Here is an 18,059-nt window from a genome sequence, read left to right on the forward strand (position 1 = left end):
TCCTCCCTCTCATGCTCTCTGTCTCTCATTCTCTCTGTCTCAAATAAATAAATAAAATCTTTAAAAAAAAAAAAAAAAGGCAGATAGGCTGGAAATCCTGATTAGCCTGATTGCCCTGTGTGTGTTTTCTACTGTCCCACATGACTCCATAGCAAAAGTCTCCTTCTCTTGCTTCAAGGTCGATTATGTATGAGCATTTCTTTTTCTCCTCACTTATAATCAATAGCACCTAGTATTCTGATTTGAGCAAACCAGCTGCAGAAGAAATTTATGAAGCAAGGGGGGAAATCTGAGTATTTGACATTAAGGAATTGCTCATATTTTAGTTGTGATAATATTATTGAGGTTTTAAAAGAGAACTGATCAAATATATATGTGTATATATACACGTGTGTGTGTGTGTGTATGTGTGTGTGTGTATGATAGGTTAGGGATAAAATAATGTGAGATTTCACTTTAAAACAATCAGGTGACTTTGGGAGGAGGAAAGTTTAGGAGAGTATACAAAAAATAAAATTGGCCATTTGTTGATGGTTAAAACGGGTTGATAGGTTCGTGGGGGTACACTTTGTTATTCTTTCTACTTTGGTGCATGTTTGGAATTTTATACAATAAATTTCTTTAAAAAGTACCTAATAATTAGAGGGGAAGTGGGGGGGTTGCTTTCTAGGGCTTTTTTGAAAGGGCTATGTTATCCCTTTTCAACTTACCACTGCCCAGAAGGTATCACAGGCCGTTCAGTATTAGCACCAAGAAGAAAGGGCGCATCCACCCTATTTTTCTTTAAGACTACAATCTTGGCCTCTATCTTTCTCTGCCTCAACAGAGTTAGCTTTTGATCACCTCCAAAAAATAACATCCTTTAGGATATTGAATCTGACAAGAGACAGCCTACAAAATCGTATGGTTTACATTAGAAGTCTGAAGGCATTGCCGTGTTCTGGATCTATGGCTTAACAGTGCATGACAGAGCACATACTCTTGGTAAGAATTTAATTTAGTTCAGGTATGAAGGGATGCCTTATGAGACAAACTGGCAGCAAATCCAGCTGGTAGGCAAAGAAGTGAGAGTATAAAACAGGACAATTTGCCATCTCTGAATTGCTCTCTCTCAAAAACTATGGCTGCCTTAAAATCATCTCTATCCTGTTACGCAGCAATCCCAATTCTGGAGATGTATGCTAAAACAACGATCGGCCAAGTGAACAAAAAGATGTGTGCACCAATGTTTATCACACCTTTGTTTATACAGAAAGAAAAACAAGCAGAAAAATCCAAATGTCTAATACTAGGAAATGATTAAAGTATTGATTAGATATATAATAGAATTATATGCAACCTTGAAAAATGCTGATGTCTGAAGTATACCATTAAGCAAAACAGTGGGTTTCAAAACAGATTTTTACAAAATCCTATCTTTGTTTGAAAACAAAGTATGGTGTTTTATAGAATGGAAAAGTGCTGGGATATACAATGAATGTTAACAATGGTATTTTCTGGTTCATAAAATTAAAAGTGTTTTTTACACCTTCTTCATGCTTTTCTGCATGGTCTGAGTATCTTTGCAATGAGCATGGAATATGTCAGGACACCGAAAAGGCTATTTCATTCGAGACAGTAACAATAAAACCATGAAGATGTCCAAAGTAGGAAAAACAAGTTACCAGAGCTGGAGAGAGGTCAAGGTAAAAATCCAAGCAAACACCTCCAGGCTCTAACATCTAACAGCTTAGGATGGTCAGCATTCTTCTATTTCTTTCAAAAGACATCTGGTCCTGAGCATCTACTCTGTTCCAGGCACTGTTCCAGGCCTTGGAGATGTTAAAAAAAAAATCCTGTTAGGTCAGTTTACAAGAATTCCCCTCCCCTTGATGTCCTTTTAGTAGCGGTCCACTCACCCACCCACCCACCCACCCCACCTGCTCCCCTTGTATTTGGAGTTGAGCCTCACTTCTCTCCCCTATTGTGATGGTATTGACGCCTATCACAATCATCTTCCTCCTATTTTTGCAAGTCTCACAACAATTTTTTTCTTTTACACAACATGAGGGTACCAGGGAAGCTGTGAAGGGTCTGGGCCTTCCCAAGATTAGCCAGTCTGACAAGAGCAGGGAGAAATAACCCCTAGTGGGTCTTATAAAGCGGACAGTTTCTGAATGTCCGCTCTACGCCAGGCACTGTGCGCAGCACTCCGTGTGCACTCGCTCTTGTGACCATCACAATAACCCTACAAGGTGGAGAGGGATATTAGCCCTATTTCATAAGCCAAAGGCTGGAACTTTAGCAGTTTGTCCAAGTCCATGCAGCTAAGAAGGTGCAGAGCTGGGAGCTGGTCCTGGGCTGTCTGACTCATGCCAGGTCCGCTGCTGGGAAGTACTGTGAGGGATCTAAAACTCCACGTTCTCCCACGCTCTCTGCATTACTGGCAGATAACCACACATGCAACAAGTCAATCCCTCCTGAAAGGAACTTGGTTGGCGTGCAGCAAATGGGTTAAGGGAGGACCTTTCGGGCGCCTGGGTGGCTCAGTTGGTTAAGCGACTGCCTTCGGCTCAGGTCATGATCCTGGAGTCCCTGGATCGAGTCCCGCATCGGGCTCCCTGCTCGGCAGGGAGCCTGCTTCTCCCTCTGACCCTCCCCCCTCTCATGTGCTTGCTCTCTCTCATTCTCTCTCTCTCAAATAAATAAATATAAAAAAAAAAAAAAAAAAAGGAGGACCTTTCTCAGCCATAAAAAGAGGACCTGGTAAAAAAAAAAAAAAAAAAAAAACCCCCAAGATAAATAAGGTGAAATTGGATCTGTCAGTGGGGCTATTTTTTTCTTAACTCAAGAAAAACCATTAGGGAGCAGGTAGTTCTGTTTTTGCTTGTTTAATAAGTAGACACAGGTGAGAAACCTAAGGCAGGGAGTAAAGGGAACCCAAAGGTGGAGGAGGTTTCCTATTTTAAATGGGGGAGAAAAGCCAAGAATGGAAAACATTGTCATTAAATAGGGGAGCGGGCCAGACAAGGACAGGTGGAGCAGAGGGAAATCCCCAAGGATACCCAAGTTATTTAAGGCAATGCAGAAATTGGCATTTATGGAGACCTGATTCCACATAGGGAACAAGGGAAGAAGGAAGCCGCAACCAAGGTACACTCACTAAGCAACTAGACGACTATGGGGAAGGAGGCAGAGACCCGTAAAACACACACACACATACACACTCTCTTTCCTATATATGATCACTGCAAATAAAAGGATCAGCTGATATAGTCTATAAATAAACGGACCGTGAGATCGGCCTTCACAGATGGTTAGGTATTTCACAAATAAGATGAAAAAAAGAGGCTCTTCCAAGCAGGAGAAGGGAGTGAGCAAATGCCTAAGAAACAGGCGTGCAAGAAGGGTTTTCAGGGGATAGAGTTAAGGGCAGTAATTTTGGGGGGCAAAGCTAATTCTCCAAATTGAGAAAATTACAAGGCAAATAGGAAATATGGGAAATAATTAGCATTTATTGAGCATTTTCTCTGTGCTAGATGTCCTTTTGACCACTTCATTTCATTTCATTCTAACGGCCCTGTGAGTTAATTATATCTGTTTTAAATATGATCAAACTGAGGCCCAAAAAAGCTAAGCGACTTGAAAAACAGCCCCATAGCTAGCTAGTGAAACTGCACGCAGTTCTGTCTGACTCTCCCTGCTGCCTCTACCAACCCCATTCGTTTAAGAAGTACCGACTGCGTGCTCACCTTGAACAGAGAGTGGCCTCAGCGGCCCATGTGAGATTATAGCTACTGTCTTGTGTTCACTCATCCCAGGGTTTCAGAGGGTACGTTTACTGGAAGCCACTAATTCATTTTCAAGTAATGTAAACATCTCTGAATTTAGGGCACAGAAGAACGAAGGACTGATCTATCTCGACACTACTGAACACTACTGTTGGTGTTCACTTAGACAAAGTGACCGAATAAACTCTTTAAAATCCTGGCTTAAAATATTACTTTTAGGAAGGAATACAAAATGATAGAACCACTCTGAAAAACAGTTTGGCAGTTTCTTAGAGTTAAACATATAGTTAAATATGATTGATATAATCTTGGGTACTTACCCAAGAGAAATAAAAATCTACCCTCACACAAAAACCTAAATGCAAAGGCTTATAGCAGCTTTATTCATCATCATTCCAAACTGGAAACAACCCAAATGTCCTTCAATGGGAGGAATGGATAAACAAACTGTGTTATACCCATATAATGGACTACCACTAAGTAATAAAAAGGAATACACTGTTGATACATGCAACAACATAAATCTCAAAGAGTTCTTAAGTAAAAGAACCCAGGCTCAAATATATCCTTAATATGTGATTCCATTTTTATGACAGTCTGGAAAAAGCAAAATTATAGAGAGGAAGAGGAAGTGGCTGTCGGGGGTTAAGAGAGAGGAGAAGGTTTGACTACAAAGGGGTAGCATGAAGGCTTTTGGGGAGAGGGCGTAAACGAAACTGTTTTATATCTTGAGTATGCTGGTGTGTGGTAGGCAGAATAATGGCCTCAAAAGATGTTCACACTCTAATTCCTCGAATCTGTGAATACGTGAATGTAACAGGGTAAAAGGGACTTTGCAGATGTAATTAAGTTTGCTAATCAGCTGACCTTAAAATGGAGAGAGGGTGCCGGATTATCTAGGTGGGCTCACTATAACCCGATGGGCCCTTAAAAGGGGAAAGGGGAGGCAGAAGAGTCAGTAAGAGACATGCCATGGAAGTTGCAAGGGAGATATGAACCATGAGAGGGACCAGCCTACTGCTGGTTTTTAAGATGGAGAAGGGGGCCAGGTGACTAGGACCTGGGAGTGGGCTCTAGAAGCTGAGAACCACCAGGCCTGACAGCCAGCAAGGACGCAGGACCTCACTCCTACAACCATAAGGATTCTGCCACCAACCTGAATGAGCAAAGAAATGGATTTTCCCCTGGAACAGAACATGGCCCTATCAATAGCTTGGTCTTGACATTATGAGACTCTAGACAGAGAAACCAGCTGATCTGATGGATTTCTGACCTATGGAAACTGTGTGATAATTAACTTGTGTAGTGTTAAGCCTTTAATTTGTAGTTGTCTGTTACAGCAGCAAAAGAAAACTAATACAGCATTGCCACACAACTCTGTACTTGTCAAAGCTGCTAGGATAGAACTATATCCCCAAAAAAGTGATTTTACTGTATATAAATTTAAAATGAAAATTGTTTAATGTTCTTGTTTTCAAAGACCATTACCAATGACAAAAAGAAAAATTTTAGCCATATTTCTTCACTTCTTTAGTCCTTAATCTCCACAGTAACTCCAACTTGGAATTTGCTCTCTGTCCTGGTCCTTTCTTGCCCATCCACTGCCCACAACTAATCTAAGTTCCTGCAGAGTAAGGCCACTTTCTATGCCACTGACCAGCTCAGAGCTCATAGCTGACGTCAAATAGGTCAGAACTTACTGCTTTCCTAGGACTTTGAACAAGAGGAAAGCCCCAAATGAGGAAACTGAAATGTCAAAGTCCATTTCAAAGAACCTTACTGGGAATTCTCCAAGACAGAGAGCTTCTATCAATACAGATACATCAAAACCAATAGTCAGAGCCCAGAGTATTGGCTGACTCACCAGGTCTTTTAGCAGCTAATGGAGGAGTACTTCAAGAAATGCTATAAATCCAATATTTTTCCTCTGAAGCAGTAATTTATGTGGAGTCCCTTTTCTAATCACTAGACCATCCCCACCCTCTACTTCCAGCTCACCACCACTGTCAACAGCTTTCCTAATTTTTAACAAAGCTGAAGGTAGTACTTTCCCAATTTTCTTATGGTATTCTGCTGTCTTACCAGGCCTGCTCAAAGGAATAGCATTTCTCTTTAAAACTGGTTTTTTAACTACTCTCTGCAGCCTACAGCCAATTAAGAGCCCACGAAGTAAGTTAAATATACCAAAGTGAAGATTTCTAAATTCAACAAAGAGATCAATAAATACTTATTAAGTGCTTTCTGTGGGCAAAGCCCTGGGAAGTATAAAGAAACAAAACACAGATGGTCCTTATCTCTGCACATGGCTTACAATGTCATTAGACAATGATAAAACTAATAGCAATCTAAGACAACAAAGTTACAAGATCATATACAAAATAATGCTACAGGGGTTCAGGCGCCTGGGTGGCTCAGTCGTTAAGCGTCTGCCTTGGGCTCAGGTCATGATCCCAGGGTCCTGGGATCGAGTCCCACATCAGGCTCCCTGCTCGGTGGGAAGCCTGCTTCTCCCTCTCCCACTCCCCCTGCTTGTGTTCCTGCTCTCGCTATCTCTCTCTCTGTCAAATAAATAAATAAAATCTTTTAAAAAAAATAATGCTACAGGGGTTCAAAGTGGGGAGAGTGTGGCTGGGGTGCTCAGAGAAAGAAAGCTTTGCCAGGAGCTGGAAAAAAATGCAAGAGTGCTGCAGAGGATTCCTCCAAGACAGGACATTTTCTTAAAAAGACAAATCTAGAAACTCCACCTGCAAAATCTCCCTGTTAGCATACATCTCCATAAAAATTGAACAGAACTTCAAAGAAAAAAAATGACCCTGGCTTCAAAAAAAAAAAAAAAAGAATTTCGGGGTTCTGAATTATTTAGACTAATAGCTAACTTCACAGAAATTCATTTTTTACATGTATCTGTTGGGAGTGAAGATGACTGACATTTCTGGATGGTTCTGGCCTTCTTTGGTAATCCCTGCAATCTGCACCTCTACAAGCAAGGAAAGAAATGCCCACCTAAGGCAGTCTCCACCTGCAACGGAACCATATGGGCTCGTTGCAACTGAATTGACATGGGAGCCCTTCCGCTCAGTGTACAAAATAAGATACAGGCTGCTAGAATGGTCATTTCCTTTAGTTACACATTATTAGTTAGAAATAGGAATGGTCCTAGCACATACCCCAGTCCCAACATCTTCAGCATCTGACAGTCTTCTGTTCTGTACGCACTCTCACCAAAAGATGTGTAGTGTAAAACAATGTTCACAGCAGCTCTGTCCACATTAACCCCAAAGTGGAAACTAACCAAAGGTCTGCCAGCAGTTGATGGATTAATAAATTGTGGTACATTCATACAATGGGATACTACAGAACAAAGAGGATGAACAAACTGCAGCTACACACTACAACGTGGGTGAATTTGACAAGCATGATGTTGACTGCAAGAAGCCACACACAAAAGCAAACATACTATAGGGTTTTATGTACATAAAGTTTATTTAAAAAAAAATAAGCTAATCTATGGCATTAGAAGTCAGAAGAGTGGTTACTCTAAGGCAAAGGGAGCTAGTGACTGGGAGGGACCCTAATGGGACTTCTGGGGTCCCCAAAATGTCTGTTTCTTAGTCTGACAAGTGGTTATGAGGGAGTGGTTACTTAATAAAAGCTTTATTAAGCTGTACCCTATGATAACACTTTTCTATATGAATGCTTTATTTTAATTAAAAAAAACTAATCTTAAAGAAAATTCAAAGCTGTTGTATTAAAGGATTATAGTAAGATAATCAAAATTTTCACGTTACAGTTGAAGAGTTACATGCGTATTCACATCCACCATTTTTTTGTTTAAATTACTTATTTTATATAGTGACTTTGTTTTAATGTATACTTAGGTGGGAAATATAGTTCTTAGGATCTCTGCCTTGACACAGATCAAAGAGGATGATTTATTACTCTATTTCATTAGTCTTGGTGTATCACTCTTAGAAGACTGAGAAAGAATAGGAAGAGGAGAAGGAGAGAAAGGGGGAGGAGGAGGAAGAGGAAGAAGAAAGGAGGAAGAAGAGGACAAGGAAAAGGAGGAAGAAGGAGGAGGAGGAGGGGAAGGGAAAGAAGGAGGGGGAGGGAAAGGGACAGCAGCAGGGGAAGGAGAAGGAGAAGAAGAAGAAGAAGAAAAGAAAGAAGAAGAAGAAGAAGAGGAAGAGGAAGAAGAGGAAGAAGAGGAGGAAGAAGAAAGAAGAAAGAAAGAAGAAGAAGAAACAACCTCTCTAGTCTTTTCTTTAAAACCTCTGGAGGGGTAAAAAAAAAATAGGGTCACCAGATCATGTTCTAGTGCTGCATAACTATTTGTTTAAAATTTTGTTACAAGGTAAGGGGCAGGGACTAGATGTCCCCAGTAACTCCCACTCTATCTAAACCACAGCCTGATCCCAGCTGAGAGGTGTAACCCAAACAAGCTACTATCTGCCCCATGTGCTGGCTGCTGATCCCATATCTGCCATTAGGTAGAGAATTTTCCTCCTCATCAATAATTGTAGCATACATCTTCTCGTCAAATTAACACTAAGCAGAGATAAAAGCCCTCTGCCCTGCCCTCATAGGTCAGCTCTTAGAATAAACACCAATCCACATAGCATTTGGAGGTCACGGTTTCCCCGATGACTGTGAAAATGGGGAGGGGAGAAGAGGTCGTCAAGGGGAGCTGGCTTTCTAAGGGGGGTACGAGATGAAGCCCCTGAGCAAAGGCCAGAGCCTTGCCTCCGTTACCCTTTCGCGGAGAGCACCCGCCTACCATTCTGCTAGCACCTGCTAGTCCCCCGGGCCCTTCGCAGAGACTGCGGCACAACCTTGGTGAAGGAAGATGCTGGGGGCTGCTTGGGCCGGCAAACGTCAGCCTCTGGTGCTTGAGAAAGCCTTGGCAGACACCGGCAGAGACCCTCGATAAACTGTCACCTGTCAATCACTTGACCTAAATACTCTAGCCACTGGGGGAATCGGAGGGAGGGGGTTAGCCGGAGCATGCTCAGTAATCGGGATGACATCACTTAATCAATGCCGGGGACGGGAAGGCTGCATCAGCAGCCTCGAGCGGGCTGCCAGGAATATGTCAGCGGGGATCGGGAGGCTCCCATTAACTCGGTCCCAACCCCACGCGGCTCGCATACAAAGAGGGCACCGTCAGCTACACACGCTGGGGACAACGGAGGGTGAAAGGGCGGGGGGAAAGGCTGGTTTATTTCATTGACATACTGCTTTAAGAACTAAAACCCAATGGTATTCCCTGCCCCCACCGGCAGCCCGGGCTGCAGAAAGGGAGCCAAGTGGTGGGGGAGGGGAAGAAGGGAGGAAGGGAAAGGTAGGAAGGGAGATGGGGGGGGAAGCGGGGGGGGGGGGTTGACCCGACCACACAAAGTAACTTCTACTCCTGGCAGAGAGGGACTATTTGGCTGCGCTCTGGGCCCTTAGCCCCACAGATGTGGGCACACATCTCCACCCAGGGCGAAGCACATCCGACGGTCTGTGGACACCAGGTGGGAGGTCGCTTCACTGGGGAGGGGTCAGACCCGGAGACCACATCCAGGGCAGCCTGGGTTGAGAGGAATCAGGAGACACACCAGGCCTTCCCGGGGACACCAAGACCACCAGGGTTCCCCACACCCCCGCCTTCTGCAAGCAGGGCAAGGTGAAACGCCGCGGGGAGCCGCGTCTACACGGGGTGGGAGCTCCCAGCCGAGGCTAGGATTTTTCCAGTACCTCTTTTTTTTCTTTTCCTTTTGCTAAGGTCGTGAGAAGAACAGGTAAAGCGTTCGATAAATCGAACTGATGCCTGGAATCATTTGTGGGCTACAGAGATCATACTCTAAGGGGAGCCTGGGCACCCCGCTTGAGGGTAACGCGAGCACTCTACCCACGCGGCGTGGCCAAGGCGGGGAACAATAGGCCCACGACGGCCCCCACCCCGAGAACAATGGCGGCGCCGAACCCTTCCTCGCCCCCCACCTCTACTCTCGCCACCTGGGCCCGCCCCGCCGCCCCCAGTCGCCCCTCCACCGCCCGGGAGCGAACTATAGGGAGTGGGGGAGGGGGTTTCTCTTCCAGTCTACACGAGAGGGCAGCCCTGTGGGGGATGTCCGAAGGGGCGGCCGAACACCCCTGCGGTCTGGGGCGTTCGGGCGCCCGGCTGCGGCGCGAAGCAGCAGGGGAAGCCACACGTCCCGGACACTTACCCCAATCACCACGGTCTCATCGCCTTTAAATTTGGGGATGAATTTGTCCCCTCGGAGAATCTCCGCTTCGTTGAGGGGCCGGAACCGGCACATCACTTTGATGCTGCATTCAGCTGGATCCGCCATCTCGGCCGGCGGCAGGGAGGGGGCGCGGGGATGGGTGGGGGGCCGGGGCTCAGCAAGACGAGGGAGGAGGCCACGAACCGCACCGCCTGCAGCGAGGCCGCCTCCTGCAGCCTCCGACGAAGCTTCTCAGCAGGTCATCGCGAACTCGGCGGGCTGGGCAGCTCGGGCCGCTCCCAGACCGGGTAGGCTTCTATCAGCCTCCGGCCCCTCCGGCTGCAGACCTGCCTTCCCTGGCCTTGCCCTGGCCCGGCGCGGCGCTCCGGGCCCACCTGCCCGCGACCACGCGGCCGGCGGACGAGGCGATGCGCAGGGAGCGAGCCTCGCCCGGCTCAGACCTCCCGGGCTCCTGCGCGCTCAGCCATCCTGCATCAGCACCAGCGCGCTCGACCGCCTCCCCGGCCCGCCCCTTCGCCCCGCCCACCTCCGGCTCGCCCCGGGACGGTGACGTCACTGCGGAGATCCGCCCCGCCCTCGCCCCGGCTCGAGAGTGGAGCATCCCGGGACTTGTAGTCTCTGCCTGCCGGTGGAAGGACAAGGATACCACTTACAGTTGGCTTTTGGGGACAGCGGTGGTACCCCAGGTGCCACCTCCGAAAGCCTGCAGTTCTGGTCTGGCTGCCCAGGTCAAGAACAGGGTGGAGGTCATATCCAGCATTCCCAGTTAAAATCTCTATATAAACCAGATCTATATCATCTCTTTACAGCTTTTCATGATCCCCAAGGAGAAGCCCTTAAGACAATGTCCAGCAGAAACGTTATGGAGCATTTTCTCTGTGCTGAACGGTTTTGTTAGAGTTGTGAGGAAATCAAGGGGAAAATGAGATTTGCATGAATATTTGAAGCCATCATTCCCCAAAATGCCTGCACAAACCAGTTCACAACATATTTTGGGTCAGGGACTGCTTTAATATCTGATGAAAGCTGAGAACATTTTCCATAACAAAAACCAAAAACAAATAAACTATACACGCCCATAGATTTTTCACACTATTTCACTGGATTTGGGGACAATCGAAGCCTGTCTGTGGCTGCCAGGTTAGGAACCTCTTAATTACTATTAATAATAATGAGGTTTACAGAACCTCTGCCTAATGCCTACTTAGAACCTATAGAATAAACAGAATATATACAGGATCAAGTTCTAAAGTCCTTTGCATAATATAGGCCCCATGATCAGATTTTTGCCTACTTATTGGTCTCATTTCCTATACTTCTTGTCTTAATGTTTACACATTGACAAATACCAAACTACTTGTGGCTTCCTCCATTCACCTCTTGCTCTGCTTGTTCTGATACTTTGTTTAAGCCATTTGCTCTCTAGGGGTCACCCATTCATGCCTATTACTAAGTAAGTATATTAAATAAGGCTCACAGAGTAAAAAGTAATAGAAACCCAACTGGAGCCACTGTGGCAAAAGGAGAATTTATCAGAAGAATCCAGATTATCTTGCTTATTCTAAAAAATGATTAAACAATGGAGTCAGGGAACAGGCAGGCTACCAAGACACTTTCTCTATCTCTTGTCCCTGTTTCCTGTTTGTATTGGCCTCATTCTTTCTCACTCCAGATCATCCCTCCCAAATGTTAGGAAACCCAGCTGCCAAGAGTCCCTGGGATTCACCCTTCAATTTCTACCACTAGATAAGGTTAGATGTTTGCTTGGAGTTTTGGTTTGGAAAAAACAACAACAACAACAACAACTAGTCTATGATTGGCATGGGCTTAGGTGTCTAGCCCTAGACCACTCAATCAGAGTCAGGAACTTTGTAAGATCTTTGAGGAATACCATGGTGGGAAGGTTCCCAAAAGAAGAGGGATGCTATTCCCAGAAAAAGAACATGATGCTGGGCTGGGCAAACAATTAGATGTCCACTCTCCCTTTCTAGTGCTACCTTTTCCTTTTTGACTCAACTCAACCCTCCCTCCTTAGGAAGCCTTCCCTGACTTAATAAACATCCACAAAGGGTAGGTGTCCTCCTTGTTGTCCTCATAATCTTCTATGCACATCTCTATCACTACACTCTCATGGGCAATGATATCTGCCTCATCTTTATGTCTCTAGCATCTAGCGCATAGTAGGCAGCATGTTGAATAAGGAATCCAACCTAGAAGGAAGCTCCACTTGAGTAAGAATCCCAGCCCTGCCACTTCCTAGATGTGGGAGCCACAGCAAGGTATTTAATTTCCTTAAGACTCAATTTTATCTCTGTCATTGGAATAATAATCATCTCATAGAGGTTTTGAGGAAATTAGAAGAAATAATACTTTTAAAGCACCTAGCATGGTGCCTGACATGCACATAGTCTAAACATTTGAATTTTAGTTGTTGTTGTTGTTGTTGTTCTGTGCTGAACAAATGGTCAAACAAATGCAGTACTTAGTTAATTTAAGGAATACATCTGTTGCTTTAATGCAAGTGCACCTGGAAATACAGTTTTTCTGCCTAGCTAAGAAGACAGACCTACCAAAATAAACTTTCATAAGCCATTATAAGCAGCACCAATTTGATTTCCTGTCCTCAGATGCAGGGAAAGTAAGTTAAAAAAAAAAAAAAAAGGCCCAAGCACCACATTGTCATCATTTTAATAGTTCTCAGGCTCTGACTCAGACACCCACCATCTTTAGCGGTCACCTTCACAATATACTGGAGAGGTCAGCCCAATCTCCAGTTTCCCTGAGCCCACTGAAGATTACCAGAACCTCACACATACTGAGAAGATCTGAGAAAGTCAGCACATGCATTACCTGGGGTGGAGAGACCTGTGTGTCCCAGGATTCATTCTTCATTTATTCAGTCATCTATCAATTCATCAACTATTAACTGAGCAAATGACATTTGCTGCCACTATATATATAAATTTAGGTTTATTAAATGAACTCTTTACCAGAGGGTTAACAAAGGGGGTACCTGAGTGGCTCAGTTGGTTGAGCATCCAAACGCAGCTCTTGGTTTCAGTTCAGGTCATGACCTCAGGTATGTGAGATGGAGCCTGGCATCAGGCTCTACACTCAGCAGGGAGCCTGCTTGAGATTCTCTCTCTTCCTCTCCCTCTGCTCCTCCCCCTGCTCACTCTCTCTCTCTCTCTCAAAGTAAATTAATTAATTTTAAAAAAGAGGTTTAATAAAGACTTCCCCCCTTCCCTCCTGCCCACTTGCAACTTGAGGGGAAGTTACAAAATAAGTCATTACCCTCAAGAAACTTAGAAACAAGTTAGATACCCTGGGTAGGCTGCCCAATGGTGGCTAAGAAGGCTTAATCAAAGGGATGGAGGAAAAAAAAAAGGAGATGGACTAGGTAGGATTGAAAAATCTTAGAGAAAGTTTACGATTGGCCTGGGCTTAAAAAAATTGAAGAGATGCCCACAGAAAACAAAAGAGAAAATAGATAAACTGAACCACATCAAAATGATACACTTTTGTGTATCAAAGGACACTATTAACAGAATGAAAAGGCAACTCACAGAATGGAAGAAAATACTTGTAAATCACATATTGTAAATCATATTAAGGGGTATCTAGACTATATAAAGAACTACTACAAATCAACAATAAAAGAAAATCTGATTTTAAAATGGGCAAAGGACTTTAATAGGTATTTAATAGGTATTTCTCCAAACAAGATTAGCCAATAAGCACAGGAAATGATGCTCAATATCACTAATCTTACAGAAATGCAAGTCAAAACCACAATGAGATACCACGTCACATCCATTAGAAAGGTTGTTATAGAACACCACCAACAAAAACAGAAAATAAGTGTTAAAGACGATGTGGGGAAATTGAAACCCTTGTGCACTGTTGGTGGGAACATAAAATGGTGCAGACACTACAGAACACAGTTTAACAGCTCCTCAAAAAATTAAAAATAGGGGGCGCCTGGGTGGCTCAGATGGTTAAGCGTCTGCCTTCAGCTCAGGTCATGATCCCAGGGTCCTGGGATCGAGTCCCGCATCGGGCTTCCCGCTCCTTGGGAGCCTGCTTCTCCCTCTGTTTCTGTCTCTCATGAATAAATAAATAAAATCTTTAAAAAAAAAAAATTAAAAATAGGGGCACCTGGGTGGCTCAGTCGTTAAGCGTCTGCCTTTGGCTCAGGTCATGATCCCAGGGTCCTGGGATCGAGCCCCGCATTGGGCTCCCTGCTCGGTGGGGAGCCTGCTTCTCCCTCTCCCACTCCCCCTGCTTGTGTTCCCTCTCTCACTGTCTCTCTCTCTCTCTGTCAAATAAATAAATAAAATCTTTTTAAAAAATTAAAAATAGATTAGCATATGATCCAGCAATTCTACTTCTGCATATATATATTCCACAGAATTGAAATCAGGGTCTCAGATATTTGTACACCCATGTTCATAGCAGTATTATTCTCAATAACTATTGGGGTATATTTTACCATAATTTTAAAAAGATAGAAACCCGTGTGTACTGTAGGTATGAAGGCAAACTGGTGCAAACACTATGGAAAACAGTATAGAGGTCCTTCAAAAAAAATTAAAAATAGAACTACCATATGATTCAGCAATCCCACTTCTGGGTCTTTATCCGAAGGAAATGCAATCACTGTCTCAAAAAGATATATGTACTCCTATGCTCATTGCAGCATTATTTACAATAGCGAAGATACTGAAACAACTCAAGTGCCCATCAACAAATGAATGAGTAAAGAACACACACACACACACACACGTGCACGTGAATATTATTCAGCCATAAAAAAGGAAATACTGCCATTTGCAACAACATGAATGGACCTTAATGGCATTATGTTAAGTGAGATAAGTCAGACAGAGAAAGATAGCTACTATATGATCTCACTTACATGTGGAATCTAAACAAACAAAAACGAACTCATTGACACAGTGAACAGGTGGTGGTTGCCAGAGGCATGGGGTGGGGGTGGGGGAATCAGAAGAAGGGGATCAAAAGTACAAACTTCCAGTTATAAGATAAGTAAGTCCTAGGGATGTAATGTACAACATGGTAATGAGAGTTAACAATACTGTATTGCCTATCTAAAAGTTGCTAAGAGAATAAAGCTCTCATCACAAGAAAAAAAACTGTCACTATGTATGGGGACAGATGTTAACTAAACTTATTGTGGTGATCAATTCACAATATATACATATATCAAATCGTTATGTTGTGTACCTGAAATTAATACAACATGTCAATTGTATCTCAATTTCTAAAAATATATAACATCAAAAGAACAAGAAATTGACCTTTGAAAACCTTCCTGAACAGCTCTAGCCCACAGGGCTCTCTGCTTCGGCACCCGAGCACTTGCTGCCTTGCAATGACATTCTTATTGTTGTCTGGTACCATTCTCTAGTGCTTTCCATTTCACAATTCTTTCTGTTAAATGCCTTGTGTGTGTCTTGCTCCTGCATCTATGTTGTGGGGATCATGCATTATTTACATGCTTGATAGGTATTTTCTGAATGATCAATCCATGTCCATCATGATCATGATAATGGCAAGGACAAATGAATAAATATATGAACCTGAAAATAAGTTGCATTGTAGATGGAGCCTTGGGCTCAGGACCTACATTTTTTATTCCTGTTCTTCTGCTAATGAGTTCTATAACTTTGGAAAATGTATTCAGCTTCTCTGATTTTTTTTAACCCCATCTGTTGAAATGGCACTAAAAATATTATCTATTCTAGATAAGTGAGAATTAAAAGAGAGATCTGTGAGAAAATGGTTTGGAAGTAAAGTCTGGGAGAGATTGTGAAGAGATTGGGGGAATCACCCCTCCTGAGAAAATGTGAGAAAAAGAAAAAAAAAGAGAGATCTATTAATATAAAGTTAATTATTCCAAGGCTTGGCATGATGCCAGGCACAAAGTAGCAACTCAATAAATGTCTTTCATGCATTCATACATTATTCATTCATTCATTCAAAAATATGAATTTTCCATTACAGAAATGAATTTCCCAAGGACCCTAGTGGATGAATCATTTCCCTAAGGGAATGGTTAAGTCCTACTGCCCTGATGTTGGTTCCTGCTTAAATTAACAGGTGTGGTATGCTCTTCCAGGACAGTTACCCACTCCACTCCTCTCTTTCCTGCCCCGGCAAGGTCTTCCCCAAGCAGGGATTTACGGGTCCTTGGAAGGTAGTTAGCCAACTCACTGGGTAGCACAGGGTAAGGGCCTCAAACAGACTCAAAGTTCCCTAGCCACAATTTCATCCAACACCTCCACCAGCAACACCGGCATGACCCTCAAGCATCACTGCTGAGATGAAACAGAAAGTGGAGAATTATCTGGATCATTCAGGCAACGATGAACAGTCTCACTTTGACTTGCTTGAGCCCGGCAGAAATCAAGGCCAAAGACTTGAGTTCTCCCCCACACCCCCATTCTCTCCTGAGTTATCAGAATCATTTTGTGAGCACACTGCTTCTCTCTATTCAGCTCACTCCTAGAGAGCAGTTTCTGTCCCAGTCTCTACTGCCAGTAAGAAGTGTAAATTGAAGCAATTATCTGGATTGTTCAAGGAAAAAAAAGCTTCAGAAATTCTTCTGCCTGAGTGATCTAGGTAATCGCTTCAATTTTCACATCAGCTCCCTGTCTTCCGCAGTCACTGGGATGGCCATTTAACTCAGACCCTGGGGTCTGCAGGTCCCTGTGTGGGTTTCATCATTTCTGATTGCCCAGGCCCAGCTTCATTCCTATAAGTACAAAAAATACCTGGCCGCAGTGAAGATTAAAACCCAAATGAACAGATAAAAATATTTTTAAAGATATTGGAAAAATCCCTTGAAAACCTGCAAAACTCGCCTATTGCCATGGAATAGAAAATTTGGATGTCTTTTAAGATACAGCGCCTCAGCTCAAGATGTCCAGGTAACCCAGCTCAGTGGGGAAGAAGCAGAGATCACCTCCCTTTAACATGACATTAGCTGATCTGAGGGAGAAAGCCTGTTCTCTGTCTAGCCGACACATCAACTGAGATCCATTGTACTAGATGAGACCTTTAGTATTAATTCTGATAGAAAAAAATTCAGGGTTTTGGACGAATAAGAGGCAAAACCACTTATTGTAAGGAGGGAGAGGAGATGAGAGAGAAAAGCCAAACTCTGTGTCTCGGGGATGGGAGTGGGGGCACCATGACTGGGCGCTGGCAATCCCAGGGTGGAATGCAGACAGCAGGCACCAAGTCCTGGTTAGGAGCCGAGCCTCAGGAGGTGAGGGGCAGGGACGCCCTGCCCTTCTGAGAGCCACCTCAGCACAATCCCAATGTGGCCTGTGGATTGGCAACTCCCTCATCTTCCAGCAACTGTGCCTAAGTCCATTCAGACCCCATCTGGAGAGAGAATTCCACATTGGAAGTTCCTCTCAAACATCCACTCCCAGGAAAGGATGAAGAAGTAATGTAAACTTTACTTAAAATGTCCCAGGAATCATAGATGAGGGATTTCTATTGCACACCCCACAGTGAACTACTTAAAAATCACTAGAAACTTCATATCTTCAAAATACCATCTCCACTGTGTACCACAGAAGGTCCCTTTCCCTCCTGACACCCACGTGACTCTTCTCTCCTGGCCCTGACTTCCCCTGCTCAGTTCATCCCCAATGCAGAGCCAATAATCCATGGTGTCCCAGCTCTGTCCCAGGCTTGTAACCCCAAACTCATCGCAATGTTCAGCAAAGTCCAGGGGGCTCCTCTAGTCAGCATCTCCATCCTCCTCAGACATTATGGGAAAGAGGAATAAATATAAACATGTTCTATGACCCACAATGAAGAAACACAGCAGCACCCTCAGCAATCAATGTCTTGGAAATATGTTAAAGACACCTGAGATTTCCAAGGTTGATGTGGTTCCCTATAGAGGTCCTCCTTTACTTTTTGAGTTAGTAAATGAGATGGGGGGGGGAGGGTCAATAAAAGTCAAAGAAAAAGTATCCAAAGAGAAGAAGCTTTTTTTTTTTTTCAACAATTGTGT

At 43.9% G+C, this 18,059-nt stretch overlaps 1 protein-coding gene across 2 annotated transcripts in view; it reads right to left on the minus strand.

Annotated features, from left to right (window-relative positions):
- Positions 1 to 18,059, minus strand: part of KIF5C (kinesin family member 5C) — a 171,810-nt gene that overhangs the window by 136,939 nt on the left and 16,812 nt on the right. The window contains exon 1 of one of the 2 annotated variants that reach the window (XM_081814470.1): positions 9,983 to 10,466. The exons of the other annotated variant lie outside the window; for it this stretch is intronic. Coding sequence (XP_081670596.1) covers positions 9,983 to 10,108 — 126 coding nt within the window. The 5' untranslated portion in view covers positions 10,109 to 10,466. Of the gene's footprint in view, positions 1 to 9,982; positions 10,467 to 18,059 lie in introns of those variants that run through there. 2 annotated transcript variants of the gene reach the window in all.

The sequence above is a fragment of the Leptonychotes weddellii genome, chromosome 3 (assembly GCF_054177405.1).
Source record: "Leptonychotes weddellii isolate Sample4059 chromosome 3, ASM5417740v2, whole genome shotgun sequence".
NCBI classification, from domain to species: domain Eukaryota; kingdom Metazoa; phylum Chordata; class Mammalia; order Carnivora; family Phocidae; genus Leptonychotes; species Leptonychotes weddellii.